This window comes from Eupeodes corollae, chromosome 2 (assembly GCF_945859685.1).
Source record: "Eupeodes corollae chromosome 2, idEupCoro1.1, whole genome shotgun sequence".
Classification (NCBI taxonomy): domain Eukaryota; kingdom Metazoa; phylum Arthropoda; class Insecta; order Diptera; family Syrphidae; genus Eupeodes; species Eupeodes corollae.
This window is the reverse complement of record NC_079148.1, coordinates 76,039,235-76,060,234: the sequence shown is the minus strand read 5'-3', so window position 1 is coordinate 76,060,234 and position 21,000 is coordinate 76,039,235. Positions and strand designations below refer to the sequence as shown.

General features: G+C 36.6%; 2 protein-coding genes across 2 annotated transcripts in view; both read right to left on the bottom strand.

Annotated features, from left to right (window-relative positions):
- Positions 1-3,245: 3,245 nt before the first annotated feature.
- LOC129945057 (uncharacterized) lies at positions 3,246-4,361 on the bottom strand. Its single transcript, XM_056054718.1, has one exon. The coding sequence runs from the start codon at positions 4,359-4,361 to the stop codon at positions 3,246-3,248; it is 1,116 nt and encodes a 371-aa protein (XP_055910693.1).
- A 5,246-nt stretch (positions 4,362-9,607) lies between these two features.
- LOC129945056 (jerky protein homolog-like) overlaps positions 9,608-21,000 on the bottom strand; it is an 83,133-nt gene continuing 71,740 nt past the window's right edge. Inside the window, exons 2-5 of the mRNA XM_056054717.1 lie at positions 10,478-10,697; positions 10,255-10,425; positions 9,954-10,193; positions 9,608-9,895 (exon numbers count right to left, since the gene is read on the bottom strand). Of these exons, the coding sequence (XP_055910692.1) occupies positions 9,608-9,895; positions 9,954-10,193; positions 10,255-10,425; positions 10,478-10,697 (919 nt within the window). The remainder of the gene's footprint in view (positions 9,896-9,953; positions 10,194-10,254; positions 10,426-10,477; positions 10,698-21,000) is intronic.

Sequence of the window (21,000 nt, the reverse complement as noted above, 5' to 3'; positions counted from 1 at the left end):
AGCAAGTCTCCTTGGTCGAATTTTTCGTTCAATGAGTTTCAGTTGACTGCTAACTAAGTCGCTTATATTGTCTTAACCTGCAATTGGCTGCGTTGAATGTTAGACACTGACAGGGTATCCGGATATCTTTTTGTTAGTGTTTTAAATGTAAAACAACAGCTGATCAAATACATCTGTGATACCAATCAAGGAAACCAGTAGCAAAAAAGTTCCAAGACACAAAAAGAAAAAACAAAACTGGGAACAAGTTTAGAAACTCAACCAACACAAAACCAGTAGTTGAAAGCAAAAAAGTAACGGTCGATAACATTACTAAAAATCAACCGGGAAAAGCAATTGCACTAAGCAAAAGTGATGAAAATAAATCCTATTCCCAGATTGTAAAAAATGTGCGGAAGAATGAGGAAACTTCTATAAAAGAAATGCTGGAACTCATCCTGAAAAGGATTGACCAACAAGATTTAAACATAAAACAGCTAAGCGAAGAAGTCGCTCTTAAAAAACAATGATGGACAGAACACTCAAAATCGCAACATGGAATGCAAACGGTCTTTTACAGCATGCATCAGAACTAAACATCTTTTTAGACATAGAGCACATAGACATTTGTTTGGTGTCCGAAACCCACCTCGCTATTGAACAAAATCTTGATAATAAATTAACAAACTATACATGTTATCACGCTCCGCACCCAGCTGACAAAGCTAGGGGAGGATCAGCAATACTTATAAAAAAGTGCTTAACACACTATGAAGAACCAAAGTTTACTAAAGAAAACATGCAAGTAACAACAATTAGTATTGGTATAAAAAAGAAAGAATTCAAAATAGCAGCTATATACTGCCCTCCGAGGCGCTCTCCAACTGAAGAAAACTATGCAGAACTCCTACATTTGTTAGGACATAACTTCCTTGTTGGTGGCGACTTCAATGCTAAACACACCCAATGGGGATCTAGGCTCATAACAACAAAAGGTAAACGGCTATACCAAGGAGGCCGAAAATACAACTGCGAATTTTATTCTTCTGGTTCGCCAACATATTGGCCATCTGATACTAACAAAATACCAGACCTTATAGACTTTTTCGTAGTTAAAGGTATTAAACGAAATCATATAAGTGTCGAAGGTAATTACGATTTATCATCAGATCATATTCCAGTAATTTTATCACTGAGCGAAACAGAAATAATAGAAAAAAGTAATCCCAAGCTCGTGAATAACAAAACAAACTGGAACGAATTCAGAGACAAACTTGAAAATTTTATAAACCTATAAGATCCCCTATGCAAACAATTGAACAAATTGATCATGAAGTAGAACAATTTATTGCTGATGTGCAGCAAGCTGCAGAAGAAAGTACTCCAACTATTTCGAATGCGAGAGAAAAAGAAATAAAATATCCTATCGAAATAAAGGAGTTGATATTGGAAAAAAGAAGAGCTAGAAGAAAATGGCAATCCACGAGATTCCCAGATGATAAGGTAGTTTTTAACCGTCTTAACAACGAATTAAAAAAAAAGAATCTGTGAGTTTAAAAATGATTCACTAAGTAGATTCCTGAAAAGTCTGACGGCGGATCCTTCTACAGAATACTCCTTATGGAAAGCAACTAAGTGCCTAAAAAGACCTCAGACACAAAACCCGCCGATAAAATCTCAAGATGGTAAATGGATCGGAAACCCGAAACAAAAGGCTGATCTCTTTGCTGAACATCTCGCGAATGTTTTCAAGCCATTCTCAGCAAGCACAGCTACAGATCTCTACAGTTTGTTGACAGAAACGACGAATGTGAAATACCTTTTGTCACGCTCAAAGAAGTAAGAAGCATGTGTCAACATAAGTTGTCAAACAAAAAATCACCAGGGTATGATCTTATAACTGCTCAGGCTCTGAAAGAAATGCCTCTTATAGCCTTCAAGAAACTCCAATTTATAATAAACGCATGCCTTAAAATAAGATATGTGCCACATCATTGGAAAATTGCGGAAGTCATTGTTATACCTAAACAAGGTAAGCCACCAACAGAAGTTACATCTTACAGACCAATATCGCTTATACCAATCATGTTAAAAGTTTTTGAAAAACTGCTACTAAAAAGGCTTAACAAAATAATTGAAGAAAGAAGACTAATTCCGAGCCATCAGTTTGGATTTAGAAATAAACATTCCATGATAGACCAAGTGCATCGAATTACGGATGTTGTGGAAAAGGCACTTGAAGAAAAACAAGTATGCTCGTCTGTATTCTTAGATGTTGCTCAAGCTTTTGACAAGGTTTGGCACTTGGGACTTGAGTACAAACTGCATAGGGACTTCCCCAGGCAGTACTACGAAATACTGAAATCCTACGTTACGAACCGACTCTTTAGAGTACGGTACGACCAAAATTACTCGGAACTTAAGAAAATTGAAGCCGGTGTACCACAATGAAGTGTCCTAGGACCAATATCTGTTATATACAAGGGATATTCCAGTGGACATCAACGCTATCATGGCCACCTTTGATGATGATACTGCAATTTGATTTTCCAATAAAACATAATAACGCATTTTATAGAGTTTATATTAATTTTTTTGTTAAATCATAAAATGTAAACATTTAATAATTTTTTTCGTTATTTCTGAAATTTTGCATGTGGCCAAGTTACTAGTGAAGCTTCTTTAAGTAGTTAATATTAGTGTGGCGACCGCTTGGGAGCAATCGAAATAATATAATTCCTTTGAGTTCAATCTCAATGTAGAATACAGAATAATTTTATTTCCTGAAGCGATATGATTATAATTAAAACTTAAATACAAAATATATTCTACTTACACTTTTTACGTCCTCCTTGCTAAGCGTCGTCACAATAAATGGCGGTTACTTACAAAATTCTGCCAGACAAGTTTTAGCAGGCTTTCAACTTAAAATAAAACATGAAATGAGTGTGTTCAGGCGCCTTAGCAAGGGTGACGTTCAAAGTGTAATTAAATGTACAAGTTTTAAGAAATTGACGAATAGATGGCGATATCATCCCGGACCCCGTGAATCTCCCTCATCGGGATTCACCAACATCAAGCTTCGCCAGTAGGCACGCCGGTCGCTTCAGTACACCTGTCTTCGTCGAAACTTCTGCAACTCTCACCTGAGAATCTTTGCCGGGGAATACTCTGATAACTCTTCCCAGAGGCCTTCTCGATCGATGCACGCTGCTGTCGCATATCAGGACCACGTCACCCAAAGCTAAGGGCTCGACTGGCTGAAATCACTTCGTACGTCGGCATAAATCGGGTAAATACTCTGCCAACCATTTATTCCAGAAACGGTGTTGCGCTTGCTGCACCTTGCGCCATTGTTTTCTCGTCACACTCAAATCCTCGGCTCGAGGGTGAGGGGTTTGCTGTGAGTTTGGTACACCTAAAAGAAAATGGTTAGGGGTTAAGGGTTCATCATTGGGTGTGTCTAGCGGAATATGAGTTAGAGGTCGAGAGTTCACTATGTTCTCTGCTTCACACATCAAGCTAAAAAGACTATGTTCTTGAAGATTCTCACGGTACAGCGCCCATCCCATTGCTCTCTTGACACTTCGCACCAAACGCTCCCAACATCCACCGGCATGAGGGTTCAGCGGGAAATTGAAGATCCATTCTATGTTCGAGCTCGCAAGAGTATCTGAAATAACTCCATAGTTCCATTGGTTGATCTGTCGTTTAAGTTCCTTGTCCGCTCCTACGAAACAAGTTGCATTGTCTGAGCGGATGCGCACTGGAATCCCGCGTCGATTGATGAAATTACGGATACTCATCAAACATGCATCAGTGTTTAGGTCTCTGACTATTTCCAGATGCACCGCTCGAATCGTAAGGCACGTAAACAACGTGATCCATCGTTTTTCAGTTCGTCGCCCAGTGACAACGAAGAACGGTCCCATATAATCTAGTCCAACATATGTGAATGGTTTTACAAACGGCGTCAATCTGTCCTCTGGCAGCTGTCCCATCAGTGGAATGTGTGGCTTGGCTCGTTCTTTTTTGCCATCCAGACATCTTTTCGAGGCATGTCTCACAACTGTTCGTATGTGTGGTATCCAGAATCGACGTCGTATCTCATTGATAATAGTAGCCTGGTTCTGATGTTTCCATAACTTATGGTAAAAATCAACGATGAGATCCGTGACGTGGTGCTTCTGTGGCATTATAATAGGATTACGTACAAAGACTGGAACAGCAAGGGCTGAGTTTATTCGGCCATCAACTCGTATCACGCCGTCATCATCCAAAAACGGGTTCAGCTTTCGAATACTGCTAGTGCGTCCCACTGGTTTTCCGCCAATAACTTTTCGTACTCCTTCATATAGACAGCCATCTGGATGCCACGACATATTGCTAATTCTGCCTTTCGCAACTCGTACACTTTTAAACTACCGTTTATTTCCCTCAGATCTGGTTCCTTTATTCTGCAGTTCTCTCGATACCGTTTCATCCAGCCAATAACTTTTTTTTCATTCTTTGAAATCATGAGAATCTTTTAAAAACTTCTTCAGTGTTAGTAAATAGGCACGTTGCTTTTATTCGGAGTTCCTCCGTAGTTTCTGTTTGGTGCTTCATTTTGTGCCACTTTGACTCTTCGTCTTTCAAAAAATCAGGGCCTTTAAGCCAGAAAGATTCACGTTTTCCATTTTTTACCCGAGTGCCAAAATCCGCTGGGTTGGATGAACTTGGAAGCCACCTCCATTCATCAGTCTTGCTGCCACCCAAAATTTCACTTACACGGTGCGCTACGTAAGGCTTATAACGTCGGTGATTGGAACGTATCCATGCCAAAACAGTACTGGCGTCACTCCACATCACCACTCTTATCGGCGGGACATCGTGGCTTTGCAAGATCATTTGCCTTAATCGTGTGGCAAGTACAGCTGATTGAAGTTCGAGCCGCGGTATCGATGTTGCTTTCAATGGCGCACATTTGGTCTTTCCTGCTACAAACGCAACTTGCACTCTTCCGTCCTCTTCCAGAATTCTCCAGTAGGCAACCGCTGCAACGGCCTGTTCGCTGGCATCTGCGAATATATGAAGCTCAACTGGTTTGGATGTAAATACACTACTGTAGCACCGAGGGACTTTAATTTCTTGTATCTCACTTAAGCTGCGAATCCATATCTCCCACAAGTTGTTGGCTTCATCAAGGATCTCATCGTCCCAGCCTACACGTTCACGCCATACAGACTGAAGAGCCAATTTAGCTATAAATACTCAGCAGCGAATCCAAACGGGTCGAAAACTGACATTGAAATGCTTAACATTTCACGTTTCGTTGGTCTCCTTCCACCGCTTAGCAGAACTGGATCTATTTTTCCAAAGGCCATCACAAATTTCAAAACGTCTTCGTTCGTATCCCAATATAAGCCAAGAACTTTCCCATAATGTTCTGCATCTTCTTTGTCGAGACTCAGAACAGAAGTATTTTGTTCCGGTTCGCCTAATTCCTGAGCAACTACTTTTTAATTTGATACAAATCGCTTAAGATCAAAGCCTGCCTGCTTTTGGATCCAAACAATCTCCTTAGAAACATCCTTAGCTTCTGACTCAGACGTAAAACAATGCACGAAGTCATCTACATAGTGATTGTTTATGATTGCATCCACTGCGGCTGGAAACTTATCTCTAAATTCTTCTGCGTTCTTGTTCTTTACAACCTGTGCCGAGCACGGTGAACATGTAGCTCCGAAAGTCATTGATGTCATGACATACTCCCTTATTGACTCTTCGGCACAAGAACGCCACAAGAACCGCTGTGCCATCTGATCATCCACTCGAATTTTCACCTGGTGAAACATTTCGACTATGTCTGCACAAATTCCAATTCGCCTTTGCCTAAACTTCATCAGGACTCCTGTCAATGGTTGACATCCATCTGGACCACTCAGCAGCATTGAATTGAGAGAAATTCCATTTACCTCGGCTGCAGCATCAAAAACAATTCGCAGCTTACCAGGTTTATTCGGGTTGACAACTCCGAAATGTGGGAAATACTAAGTGCGTTCATCACTTTGTTGCGCCTCAATAGAGCTTAGCCTTCGGCAATATCCCTTCCTCTCATAACTGTCAATAAGTCGCGAGTATTCACGGTGAAACTCTTCATTTCGCTGAAACTTCTTTTCCAGTGTAAAGAATCTTTTCTCAGCCATTTGTTTACTTGGCGGTAGACTAACATCATCGCTTCTCCACAACAATCCCGTTTCGAAACGTATACCTATTCTTTTTGTTGTTCGTGCTAGTATTTCCTTAGCTTGGGTCATGTCGACCGACTCAACCTCCTTGAAAGATCTCGCCGCAAGATTATCATTGGCAATATAATTCATTACCATTTCGTCCAGTCTATCTAGGTTACCAATTTTGGCGAAGTACATGGGTCTACTGATGTCCGAGCGATTATCGGTACTGCCATACACCACCCAACCAAGTTTTGTAGAAACCACAGCTGGTCCCTTCCAGCCATCAGCGATGATTTTACGTGAAACTCCCAAATGAATATTGTCGAGACCAATAAGTAGCTCCGGTGTTGCAGCTGGGTATTCATCGATTGGAAGATTCTTTGGAAAACGACAACTCGTACGCAGGTCTTTGACTTCTATGGTTTGTGTAGGCAGTCGAAGATCCGTTGCTGTTCTCACGTTCCTCATTTCAAAGGTTTTGTTACCAGGTCGCACTCCGGAAATTTTCACACTAACCCTTGTGGATGGTTCTGTTATGGTGTTGTTTGCAAACCATTGCATAGTCAAAGTCTCTTCAGGTCCTTTCAGCCCAAGGCGATCTGCCAAATTTTTATTCATTAATGATATTGACGATCCTTCATCAATAAATGCAAAGGTTTCCACGACCTTTCCATTGCCATACAATTTAACTGGTACTATTTTGAAAAGAAGCCTCTTGTTTTGAAAATGAAGAGCTGTACCTGTGAACAATTGCCTTGGTTCAGAGGAAGCCTGTTGACCCTGTGCCCTATTCTCATTCCCATGCAAAAGCTTATGAATTTTTCGAGCACAATTTGCTTGGTTACATTCATGGACCTTAGTGCACGTATTTGTCTGATGCCTCACATCAAGGCAGTTAAAGCACAATTTACCTTGCCGAGCAAATCGCCATCGCTGACCATAGTTCATTTCTAAGAAACTTTCGCATTTTAAAATGTCATGCCTACCCGAACAAACTCTGCATTGAACACTTTCCCTGTTACCAACCTGATTGGCCAAAAAAAACCTAGTTGATTTATCTCGCCTTACCACATTTTGGCTCATTGGTTCACCTAAATTAGAACAAGCTACCCTAATCTCTTTTGCCAATATCTGCAGCCATTCACTAAAATGTTCCACTGTCGGAATCTCAGAAATATTACCGTGCCAATTAGCAAGGGTGACGTTCAAAGTGTAATTGAATGTACAAGTTTTAAGAAATTGACGAATAGATGGCGATAACAATTAGTTTTAATGTTCTAACATATTAATTGAAATCGATGACTCGATGCGTTTGCTGACAATACCACTTTGTATGCAAGTGGATCAAGAATTGCAGATATTCAAACAGAACTACAAACAAAATTTGATAAGCTGCAATCATTCTGCTCGGAGTGGAAGTTTAAAATAAACAACACTAAGTGTGAAACAATACTGTTCCGCAGCCCAATAAGACGCGGAAATTCAGATTTGAGACAAAATTGGAAAAACCTAAAAATAATAAACTCGGTGGTCTCCCCATCGAATCTAAGACTGTTGAGAAGTACCTGGGTGTTCATTTGGACAAATTTGTATACTATAATGGTCATAAACATTCAATTTCAAAAGGCAAGAGCGGAATTTATGTCGCTTAAACGCTTTTTCTTCTCTAACTATCTGAGATCAGATGTGAAGATTATTTACTATCAAGCATTTAAATTTCCAATTCTGACTTACGCGAGTGCAGTAAAAAAAAAGCTTCGCATGTTAAAGAGAAAATGTCTTAAAACTTGCATTCAAATGTACAGAAGCTCACATTCTGACTTTCGGGAAGAAACTTTTGGGTGCTTCCGGTGTGTCCAGAATTGACAATGTCATTCTAAACCTTGTGAGGAATCATTTTGAGAGGTCGGCAAATGTTATTGAGAACGATCTTGTTTCTATGTTATTCTATTTTAACCCCGAATACTTCAAAAACACACTTACGAGTGGACCTCCCGAGGCTTTCTTGCTTCTGAATGCCCATGGCTATTTGTCCGACTCAATGAACGTACCGATAATATACCATATGGCAAGAAGAGCTACAGGTAAAAGAATACTATATGAACCTTCTGAATTAATAAGTGGAAATACGGACCTAAGATACTGCGTAAGCATACCTCAAAGAGATGAACAAAATTTCGATCGTTATATTCGCAAAAGATATTGGTGGCTTGACTGGGTCGTCGCAGACGCTTAGTCCCTTTTACCATAACGTTCTGATATATGGTTTCTGATCAGTCGAGTGGGCAACCTAGATAATTAGAAACAATTGTCGATCCTGCTTATATCTCGAGAGGTAAGAGACCATATACCAGGACACCTTCTAGGTTAGTTAGTTTTTAAGTACTTTTAAGAACTAGTTTTAAGAAAATAATGAACAAATAAATATTTCAAAAGGTTTTTTTAAATCCCAATTTCCTTTAACATGAAAAACAAAAAACATAGATATAGTTAACAACAATACGAATGTAAATAATAATTAATTGTACTAAAAATGAAATATTAATTAGTATGTATACGAGAAATCGATAAATAAGTAGATACTGAGAATTTTATGTCACGTACTAATAATTTAAAATAAAAAAAAAATGTAATAGTTTTTTAAGTATATGTATTTAACTAAGATACAAATTGTTAGACTTTAAGGGAACACAAATAAACAATCAACAAAAAAAAAAAAGTTTTTGCCAAACCACTTAAAGAGTAGTACCCGTGGCATGAAGGTTGGGTTGGACTATCAAGCCAGAGATCTTGGGTCAACCCCGGGTTTCACTTAAGGTGTCCTGTGTCAACTAAACTTTGTTTTACGGGAACTGCCTCTTGCGAGGAACTGACAAATATTCCAAGAGCGATTCTCGTCATTAAGAGTTCTTCCTGAAACTAGCCGTTCGGACCAGATTAAAGCTGTACGTCCACTCCATCTCTGACAAAATTACTCACACACAGTTCTCAACGGACTTTTGCGCCACCCAATTTATTTTTATTATGTAATGCAGTAATTTGGCTGATATCAAAATCCACTGTTTTTGTCACACGTTCTTCTTTACAACAAAATAAAACATTTGTTTCTCTCAAAAATACTCTCAATTCCTCTTTTTGGAAAACCTTTTATACTCATAGTTACTGAATTCTTAGCTTGGAATTCTATGTTTTTTTCACATACAGTAGAATCTCGAAAAGATGAACAGATATGAAACAGGCCCGTTCATCTTTTCGAATTGTTCATCTTTCCAAGCATTGAGAGTTATTTTAAGAAAAATATATAGTTTTACATAAAAACATTGCACCTAACAAAATAACAATTCATTTTATCTTTAAAAAACATAAAAGCATAACAAAAATAAAAAAGTTTTTCATAGGCAAAACGGACTTATTTAGACCTTTTTCTTAAAAAACTGCTCTATAGTAGACTGTCGCCCGGAAGAAAGAAGTCTAGTTATTGCTTTCTCTCGTAAATTTCTTAAGCTTAAAAGTGTCGATACATCGGCCTCACATTGCTCTGCAAACTTCAGGCTGGTGTTGATAGCTGAAATGGCCTCTGCTGGTTTAATTGCTTCTATAACCTCGACTACACTATCTTCTGAGGAAAGTTCTTCTTCATCAGAAGGCAGCTGAACTACATCTTCATTCCATTCTCTTATACCGTTAGAGGAACATGGAACCTTTAAATAAATTTAAATGTTGACAGTTGTTTCAATAAATAAAAAATTATTGACTTACGTCAGGAAAAACTTCTTGTAGCATACTCAGTGCTGTGGTTGAAACCTGGTTTATTTCCTCCAGTTGCATTCTTTGTTGTAGTACAGCAAGAGGGACACCTTCGTCCTCGTCACTAGAAACAGCTTCATATGCAAACAGTTCATGCCAACACTTTTCAATAACTTCCGGTGTAAGTTTGTCCCAAGCTCCTTGAAGGCATGTCAGAGCGTCACGTAAATTAAATTTTTTCAACATCTCGCCCTTTAGAGATAACATCTGACAAAAGGCTTGTTCGGTAGTGCAACTTTGTGAGCCTTATTACATTTTGATCCATCATCGGTTGAATAAGTGGTGTTGCATTTGGAGGCATGAACATTGTCCGAATGCAGCCATTATCGCTTTGAAGTTCATTTTCAGGTGGATGACTTGGGACATTATCAAGAATAAGCAATGCCTTTTCTGAAAGGTTATTATTCTTCATAAACTCCCGTACCTTTAAAAGAGATCTAAGATCGCAAACTTAGTTTTTAAATCATAACTAGTACCTGTGGAACAAATTCTGAATAAAACCAGTTTTTAAAAATTTCTTTTGTCATCCATGCAGTCTTTGAGTTGGTGTATGTCATTGGAGGCCTAAAATTCTTGAAGCACCTGGGATTTTTTGCCTTTCCAATGGTCAGAAGTTTTAACTTGTGCTCACCAGTGCTGTTCGTGCATACCAAAAATGTAAAGCGATCTTTTGCAATTTTTCGTCCGGGAGCTGATCTTTAACCAGAGTGGACAAATGTTTTGCTTGGGATCATTCTCCAAAATAGGTCACTTTCATCGGCATTATACCATTTTTGTCGGCTGATACCGAAGTCGGCCATAGTCTACTTTAATTTCTGTTTAAAGGGCAGGACAGCGTCTTTATTAGAGCTCAGTTTTTCTCCACTGATTGCTAGAAGCCGAACTCCAAATCTAGCTTTGAAATTATTAATCCATCCATCACTCGCGTTAAATGAATTTGTCTCCTTGAAAATAGCGTGCAATTTTTTGGCCTTGGTTTTCATCATTATCCCTGACACGGGAACATGTCGGTCTCGTAGCTTCAGGAACCATCTATATAAAGCCGCTTCCATTTTCGGCATTTCTGATTTATGCAATGTTTTGCGTTTTTCCGCTCCAGAAATTGATGTTTTACACACTCTCGAAGTGATTGCCTTACCTTTTTTTCTATTCCAACAATCGTGGATATAGCGATTCCATATTTTGTTGCAATGCTTCGATAAGATATTCCATTTTTTATGTCATCTAACACAGCACACTTTTGTTTGAGGTTTAAAAACTTAACTCTACCTTTCACGGGAGGCATCTTTCCTCTTTAAAATTCACTTTTAACTGAAGAATTTACACAAACTGTGAGCAAACCACGCCCAAAAGAACCGTTACCAAAATTTAATACAGTTACTAAACAATGTGACGACGAAATAAAGGGTGAGAAGTAGAAAAAAATCGTATACAAAATAAAGCGTTCATCTTTTCGAGTACCCAGATTTCAAACCGTTCATCTTTTGGAACACTGCAATGGTGAGGAAAAAACGTCCATCTTTCCGAACTGTCGAGATTCTACTGTACTTTTGTGTTGGGTTAAGAGAAAGTAAGTTTTTCTTCCATAAACAAATTCAAAATGCTGCTCAAATTTTGGGACACCCTTTGCGACTTTGCTAGACAAAATGCTACATTGCATTAAAGAAATAATTTGTATTTGTTATGTTAAACAGACGCACGGCTCCTAAATTAAAAATGCTATTGCAGTCTTAAAGTCACAAGGTTTTGATCCTTCTGATTGGGACTGCCATTGCAGTTGAGTCTTTTGTCTTCTGAATTTTAAATCTTTCGTTTTTGCAAATGGTATTTCTTTTATTTTTCCTTTGCACTATGCACGGCATGTTCTATTCGGCCGGATGGTGATGCTATACGCATTTTCAAAAATACTTTTTTCAATATTAAACATTGGCGGTGCTGTCTTTGTATATGCTTTGAGTATGACGATGCTATATTCGTTGTTGGCATGCATTGCGGAGATATATAATGATACTTTCATATTATGTGACCTGCAGCAAAAAAAACTAAAAAAAATAAAAATATTTTAAAGCATTATGAGACAGAAATTTGGCAATGTTCCAAATAAAGTTTTTTAAATGGTGTATTTTTAAAATAACTTTTTGTTCATAATATCATTTTTTTAGTTTGTTTGTTTTTTTTTTTTTTTTTTGATGCGTTAGAAAATATGCATTTATAGAAAAAAGTGACAACTTGCAAAAAGAGACACTGGCGCAAAATTTAAAGCGATTTTGTAAAATTTAAGGCCGTTTTAATAAATTTACTAAGGTAAAAGGATGATTTAGATAACTTTAAACGATTTTTATATCTAACTTTCTCTTAACATTTTAAAATCAGGGAATGTTTTAATTAAGCCGATTGCTAAATTTATATGACATCTGATATCTTGGACACATTTGCCCAACAATTTTATTTGAAAGATTTGATTGTGTGTTTTTTTACCAATAGGCAGCTAGAATTGATATGTTTTTAATTAATAGAATGTTTTCGGAAAACGAAGATTTAAAAATATTTGGAGATTTGGCTTTGTACAGAAAAGAATGAAGTTTTAAGTTCCGAGCAAATACTTTGGAAGAGCTGCACGATGTAGAATTTTACTCTAGATTTAGGTTTGACAAAGTAACAGTTCTGTAATTGGTTGAAAAACTAAACATTTAAAACCCAATTACAAACATTGAACTTCACAATAAAACAAATCAGGTAGTAATTTTGACTTCCGGTCTAAGTTGTCTGACATTTTAAATTTATTGGTCCGTTGATGATCTTGTAAAGGGTGATTTTTTATAAGCTAAAGAAAAGTAATGCATGAAATCTTTTTTTGAATTGATAGTACGGTCGATATATATAATTTAATGTTTGAAGATTATCCGCTTATTACAATTTTGGCATACTCTTTCCAACATTTCGGCTGGTATCTTACTAATAAATGCTTCAATGTTGTCTTTCAATGCGTCAATTGAAGCGGCTTTGTCTGTATAGACAGGCTTATAGGCTTTAAATCACACCATATAGGCGGCCAATTGACTGGTCCCGAATGTGAAATAAAATGTTTTCCGAACTCGCCTCTCTATACGTCCATTGTTGCGCGTCCCGTGTGGCATTTGGCACCGTCTTGTTGAAACCACATGTTATGCAAGTCAAGCACTTGCATTTTGGGCAAAAAAAAGTTGCATATTATCATCTCAAGGAAGCGCTCACAGTTACGTTACGATTTGCATCGTCTTTGAAGAAGTACGGTCCAATGATGCCACCAGAGCAGAAACCGCCCCAAACTGTGCCTTTTTTGGATGCATTGCAATGCTTCTGGCTGATATTCACTCCAAAATCGACAATTCTGCTAATTTGTGTTCAGCGCCGAAGCTCAATTTTTCGGAAAAGAAAGTGGATCTTCGGTCAACATCCCAAGAGCCCATTCACCAAGAATTTTACGTTGCAGTAGGTCGTTCGGCTTCAATTCTTGCACCAGCTGTACTTTGAGGCATCACACCTAAATCCGCAAAATTTTCCACGTTGTTGAGTAATAGAGACCCAATTGTTGCGAACAGCGACGAGTCGACAATTGATGGTCATCATTAACATTGGCCGATACAGCTACGATATTTTCTTTAGTACGCACTCTACGTAAGCGTGTTGGTGGTTTAATGTCTGGATGAACTTTCTTTTGTAAGACGATTTTTGGTTAAATTATAGACCAAACTAAAGATGTTTGACAGTGAATAAAAATACGAAACGTGCGTCAGCTGTTTAAACCAGTTATGCCAAAAAGATAATACCTAAAAAATCACCCTTTATTTTCACGAACGGTCACTATTTAGACATGTTCATATTTTGTAGTTAACAAAGAACGGTAGAAAACTTTGGAGCAAATAATAAATTTTTAAGTATTAAGAATTGCACTCAGTAAATTGCTAAGGTTTTAACCATTGGTTGTTTAAAAGTTTGCTCCACTGTTTTCAAGAAGATATTCAAATGGTAGAAATGTGCATTCAAGAGGACACAAGTGTCCACAGGTTTTTCTCAAAACCCACCTCTGTCTATCAACTCCTAGTCTCACCTCCCCGTGGTGAACATCGGGTGCCTAATACCTCAACTGGAGATTGGGTTCTAACCCCAGTGGAAAGTTGTTGGGGCAGCAAACGAGGGAGGTGGGGAGAGGTGTTTCCACTAAGGCACCTTTCCTTATCCAGATGGCAGCGAACGAATTCTCGAGATGGAGACTGGAACTGTAGACGGTGGCAGTTCCAGTAAGGTTGAACTACTTAGTGAACATCTTATAGGGCTTCTACGACATTTTCAAAGCCCTGGCCTATAAGGAACGGTTTATCCGGCTCCCCGTCCTTGGAGTTATACTAATAAGGATCTGGCCCTCCAGGTTGGGGGTTGTGCGTCGGGGTGACTTTCTAGCCACATAAAAGCTTTCATAGTTGCGAAGCACCAACAAGCCTCGGATACGGACGGATTTACTATTGACAAGCAACGCAAACGAATAAAGGACAACGAACTTCGGATATGCACGTGGAATCTTAGGTCCCTTAACAGACCACGTGCGGCCGAAGAATTAGCGGAGGCCCTAGAACGATATAAAGCAGATATCACCGCCATCCAGGAAATACGATGGGATGGGCCGGGCAAAAAGAGGATGAAATACTGCGATATTTACTATAGTGACTGCTACCACGAAAACCAACAGCGCTTATTTGGATGCGGCTTCGTCATTGCAGCCAGACTTAGGAAAGAAGTCTTGAGCTATAGGTGCATCAATGAGCTCCTCATGACCATACGCATCAAGGCTAAATTCGGCAACATTAGCCTGATATGCGCGCACGCCCCCACAGAAGAGAAAGACGACAACACCAAAAATATGTTCTTCGAGCTCCTGGACAAAACATATGAGTGCCATGCTTCGATATTAAAATAGTCATGGGGGATTTTAATGCCAAGCTAGGAAGGGAAGACATCTTTGGTAGAATAATCGGGAAGAAAAGCCTGTACGACAACACTTCCGACAACGGATTCAGGCTCATAGATTTTGCTGCGGGGCGAAACGTCATGGTAGCCAGTACGTGTTTTCCACAAAGGAACTTGGACTTCTCCAGATCAATCTAACGTCAACCAAGTTTAAAGAAGTAAAATACAAATGTTGTTTTTATATACAAAAAATAAATAATTAAAAAGAATGGGGGTCATATCCATTAACGCAATACGATTAGTTTTGAATTGAAGGGAATCCCTACGAAAAAAACAAACAAATTATATCCTCGGGGGGGTCATGACCCCTACGACCCCCTCCCTGGATCCGCCATTGTCCCTGGATAAATCTCATAATCTTTTCCTGGGCAAGTTACAAGATTTAAATTTAGTTGAAATTATGTTAGTTTAAAGTTTAGATTTGTTAGTTTAAAGTTTAGATTTTAATTAGTATTGTAAACTTGACGAAAGCATTTAACATATTTTAAATAAATGAAACAATGCAAAAACTAATTTTTACTAAACGTTCGTAGATGTAATGAGTATATTTTTAATTTCAGAGCAGACTTATTGCTCAAGCTTTTTGTTTATTAACTTCCCATAGGAAGTTATTGTAATGGGTCCGATTTGTCAAATTGAAAATTTTGACATTTCTCGACGTTTCAAGGTCCCTAGAGTCGAAATAAAAGATTTTTAGAAATATGTCTGTGCGTGCGTGTGTACGTACGTTCGTACGTCCGTACGTCCGTACGTTCGCGACATTTTTTTCAACGGAAAAAGAAAATTGCGTGGATGGTTTTTTTACCATAGCAGTTTGAAAAAAAGGTGAAAATTTTGGTTAATCCTAAATATCTTACGAACCAAAAACGCTAGAGACTTGAATTAAATTGTATATAATATATTGTAACGTGATACCGAACAGGTATATTTTTTGAAAAAATAAAAATCTAAAAAAACATTACTCAAAGTTGGTAAAAATTGAATATCGATTCAAATATCTTTTCAAAAACTTTGAGATATTGGCTTTAATTTACTTTTTTTTCAAAAAATATAATTTTCAACATTCAGTAAAATTTTGAAAAAAATAAAATTGACAGTTTTTGTAAAAAAAATTAAAAACCTAAACAAAATTTAACAAAAGTTGGTAAAAAATGATTTTCGACTCAAATATCTTTTCAAAAATTTGAAATATTGGCTTTAAACTAATTTTATCTTATAAGAAATATTGTCTTCAACTTTCGATTAAATTTTGAAAAAAATCGAATTGACTGTTTTTTTTTTATAAAAAATAAAACTCTAAAAAAAAAACAATACTAAAACTTAGTAAAAATTAAATTTCGATGCAAATAGCTTTTCAAAATTTAAAAATATTGGCTTCAAACTTATTTTATTTCACAGAAAATATTGTTTTCGATATTCAGTAATTTTTATATCAAAATCCAACAGTCCGTTTTTTCATAAAAATAAAACCTACAAAAAATGGTACGCAAATTTGATAAAATTTGACACGAGTACATATAGACAAACTTTTAAGCAAGACTAATCGACAGACGGGATGGGAAGTTATCAGTGTGGGTCCCAGCCTCTTTTAGTTCTTTTTTAAAATGTTTGTTTTTGGGCAGATATGATTAACCATGTTGGTGGTAAGTCTCTTTCCTGTAAACAAAAAGCCGATCTTCTCATCTTAAGTGCCTATGTGAATATAATATTTATGATGAGAATGTACTAACTTTAGTTTTTTTTGCTAGCTCGATTAAAAAACGGGTTCTTTTTGGACTGAATTCGACTGGCCTATTTCAATAAATCTTTTATTTCATCAGTCAAGGCTTCGACGATCGACGTGAGGTAACTCAAGAAAATACGTTCTAACAACAATATTACAATCATATATAAGTAGGCAGGCATCTATCTATTGAATACATTTCTTTTACCGATCTGTAAACATGAATCAGCTGAATTTAAATTTTTATTTATGTATCAGTTGTCCATTTAACCAAAACAACGTCAGCGGTTTCAATAATCGACCAATTTAAAATCAGTTCACATTTTTATATTTTTCTAAATTAATGAAGTTAATACCTCACCACACCGGGCGGCTGAAGGCGGTGGCCAACGACACTACGCGGCGATGGACGAACGGCCGACGGCTATATATCTATTTGCGCGCGTGAAAATGGTTAGCTTCATATAATGATCGTGGTGTAGCAAACACATTTTCAAATTTCCTCCCACTTTAACCATTATGGGAGCCTAATTTTTTCTTATAAATTTAAAAATCAGTTTTAAGATATTCGATTGGCACTTACTTAAGATGCCATATGGAATACAACACTGATTTTTATGTTAATCACAATGTGCTTGACTTTAGTTGTCTATCGATTTTATATCACGCGATACCGGAACAATTAAATTTTAAATTTATGGTGATCGATACATTTGTATCAACTTTCATATGATGAGATGGTGATGATGTCTAGTTTATTTACCATATTTATTGGCGAAAAATTAGCATTTCGATCGAACTATGAAGATGGCGGTTTTTTCCAATCACAGATTTTCTCACACAAAAATTGAAATAAAAAAAGTTCGTATTTAAAGGTGGTCAATGACCATAGTTTTTTGATCTTTCGGCAACGTAAACTGTGTAGAAAAAGTATTCAAAAATTAGGTGTAATAAAAAATCATGAACTTTTTTTAATGATTCATACAAATGTTTTAATCAAAGATATCTGATGTTTCTTTTCTTGTTTGCAAGATTTTTTCCAAGAAATGACGAGCGCAAAAATTCCCAATCATTATTTTTTTTAATTAAATGTTGGTGTGATGGTTCCAGTTTTACGTCAAGCTTGGAAAACTGCAAGTTTGAGGGAGAAAGAGATTATTTTACTTAACAGGGATAAGAGCAATATACCAGAGTTTTTTCGTTTGACAGCAGAATTCAAGACATCTAACTGATTTCGTTTTAACTTCCCATATGAAGTTATTGTAATGGGTTCGATTTGTCAAATTAAACATTTTGACATTTTTCGACGTTTCAAGGTCACTTGAGTCGAAATAAAAGATTTTAAGAAAAATGTCTGTGCGCGCGTGTGTACGTACGTTCGTACTTCCATACGTCCGTTTGAAAAAAGTGAACATTTTGGTTAACCCTAAATATCTTACGAACCAAAAACCCTAGAGAATTGAATTAAATTTTATATAATATATTGTAACGTGATATCAAAGAAGTATATTTTTTGAAAAAAAAATCCATTTAACGGTTTTTTATAAATCAAAAAAACTGAAGAAAAAAAATTTGTCACATCCAAAATTTGAAGACTAAAATATGTTTTCATCTCCAAAACAATTTTGTGCAACGAAGAATAATGTTTTTGACATCTGATAAAATTTTGAGAAAAATCGAATTGACAGTATTTTTTATACAAAATAAAACTCTAAAAAAAAACATTACTCAAAGTTGGGAAAAATTGATTTTCGACTCAAATATCTTTCAAAACTTTGAGATATTGGATTAAATTTACTTTTTTCTTTCAAAAAATATTATTGTCAACATTCAGTAAAATTTTGAAAAAAATCGAATTGACAGTTTTTTTACAAAAAATTAAAAACCGAAAAAAAAATTAACAAAAGTTGGTAAAAAATGATTTTCGACTCAAATATCTCTACACAAATTTGAGATAATAGCTTCTTACTAATTTTTACTTTTAAAAAATATTGTTGCCAACATTAGGACAAATTTTGAGAAAAATCGTAGTGACAGTTTTTTTTTACAAAAAATAAAAACCTAAAAAAATGTATAAAAGTTGGTAAAAATTGATTTTTGACTCAAATATCTTTTCAAAAATTGTAGATATTGGCTTTAATTTACTGTTATCTATCAAAAAATATTGTTGTCAACATTCAGTAAAATTTTTAAAAAATCGAATTTACAGTTTTTGTACAAAAAATTAAAAACCTAAAAACAATTTAACAAAAGTTGGTAAAAATTGATTTTCGACTCAAATATCTTTTCAAAAACTTGAAATATTGGTTTCAAACTAATTTTATCTTATAAAAAATATTCTTTCCACCATTCGATAAAATTTTGGAATAAATCGAATTGGCAGTTTTTTACAAAAAATAAAACTCTAAAAAAAATCAATACTAAAACTTGGTAAAAATTTACTTTTGACTCAAATAGCTTTTCAAAAATTAAAAATATTGGCTTCTAACTAATTTTATTTCACAGAAAATATTGTTTTCGATATTCAGTAACTTTTATATAAAAATCCAACAGTCCTTTTTTCATAAAAAACAAAATCTATAAAGAATAGTACCCAAATTTGGTAAAAATTGATACGAATACCTAAGACAAACTTTTAAGCAAGACAAATCGACAGACGGGATGGGAAGTTATCAGTGTGGGTCGCATATCAGCCTCTTTTTTCCAAATATTTCCGAAGAGGTAATTATTGTACATATGTATTCCAACTTCAGTAACAACGTTAAAGCAAATATGTACCCAAATTCAGAAAAGATCTAAAAGGTTTATTTGCATAGACCTTCGACTTCAAGAATCTCCACAGGAAAAAGTCTAGCGGGGTCAAATCACATGACCTTGGTGGCCAATTCACATCACCATTGCGAAGGATAACCTTAAATCGTTGAAGTCTGCGAAAAACCGAGTTCTTGTGCACGGTGAGGAATAGACTGCCACGGGTTCTGCTGTACACTTTCACGGACTGCGGCAATGTTTTCGGTCGATCTTGGGTTCCTTGAAGGTACGGGTGTTGGATGATTGTTTACTGAGTCGGCCGTCTCAAATTTGGCCTCCAAACGTTGAAGAGTCGACTGTGAAGGGCCACCACAGATTTCACAGATGTCACCAAAACAAAATAGCCGCCACGGGGAACTAAAATTTACCCGCGCCAATTGAAACCCCCTTTAGAATACATCCGGCATATTTTCTTAAAATTAAACTATTGTCTTGTCCTCTTTCGTTTGGATTCTAGGGTTTTCCCCGCTTGAATTTGAATTAAGTATAGTTCTTTTTTATTACTTTACAAATAAAACCAGATTATTAAGAAATCCAAATGCGTCTTTGAAATTTTCCTATGAACGCACCCTTAATAATTTCAATGATAACATTGGGGAATTTGATTGACACATGAGACTTGAAGGTAAAGACCCTTTATAGTAACGATGTATCTTTGGTTTTCATCATTGAACCAATAATTAGAGTTTTTTGACAGATTAGCAACAGACAGAAAATTTCTTTGATTGAAATACATTTTCCAGGTTAAAATGCAGCCATCGCATATTTCAAGAGTCTACTTCGTTTTCTGTTAAAAAATGCCCTCCCAATAAAGTCAACTTTATTGAAAAGTTAAATGGGAAGTGAGTAAAAAAACATTTCCCTTTCTATAAAATCCAATCTACTTCTGTCAAAATATCAGCTGATTATGTTTTATTATCCATATGAAAGCTGATCCATCTTTCATTTATTTATTTCAATTACGGAAAATTTGTTGATAAAGTTCTAATCTCTTTAACTACTTACTTACTTGATGGCGCTACAATCCGAGGCGGACCTCGGTCTCAACCAACATGCGTCTCCAGCCAGCTCGATCCATAGCTAGCTGTCTCCAGTTTCGCACGCCAAGTTGGTTGAGGTTTTCACCCACCTGGGTGCGCCAACTGAGTGGCGGTCTTCCTCTACTGCGCCGTCCCTCGGTATTGGATTCGAAGACCTTTCGAGCTGGAGCGTTGATGTCCTCTACATGACCCAGCCATCTAAACCGTTGGAATTTAATTCTGCTAAATAGGTCAGTGTCACTGTACAGCCCGTACAGTTCGTCTTTATATCTCCTCCATTCTCCATCTATGCGTAGGGGACCAAAAATCACCCGAAGAATTTTTCTCTCGAAGACGCTCTCATCTTTCTATGACAGGGTCCAGGCCTCAGCGAGATAAATGAGAACCGGGTTGATGAGTGTCTTATAGATGGTGATTTTAG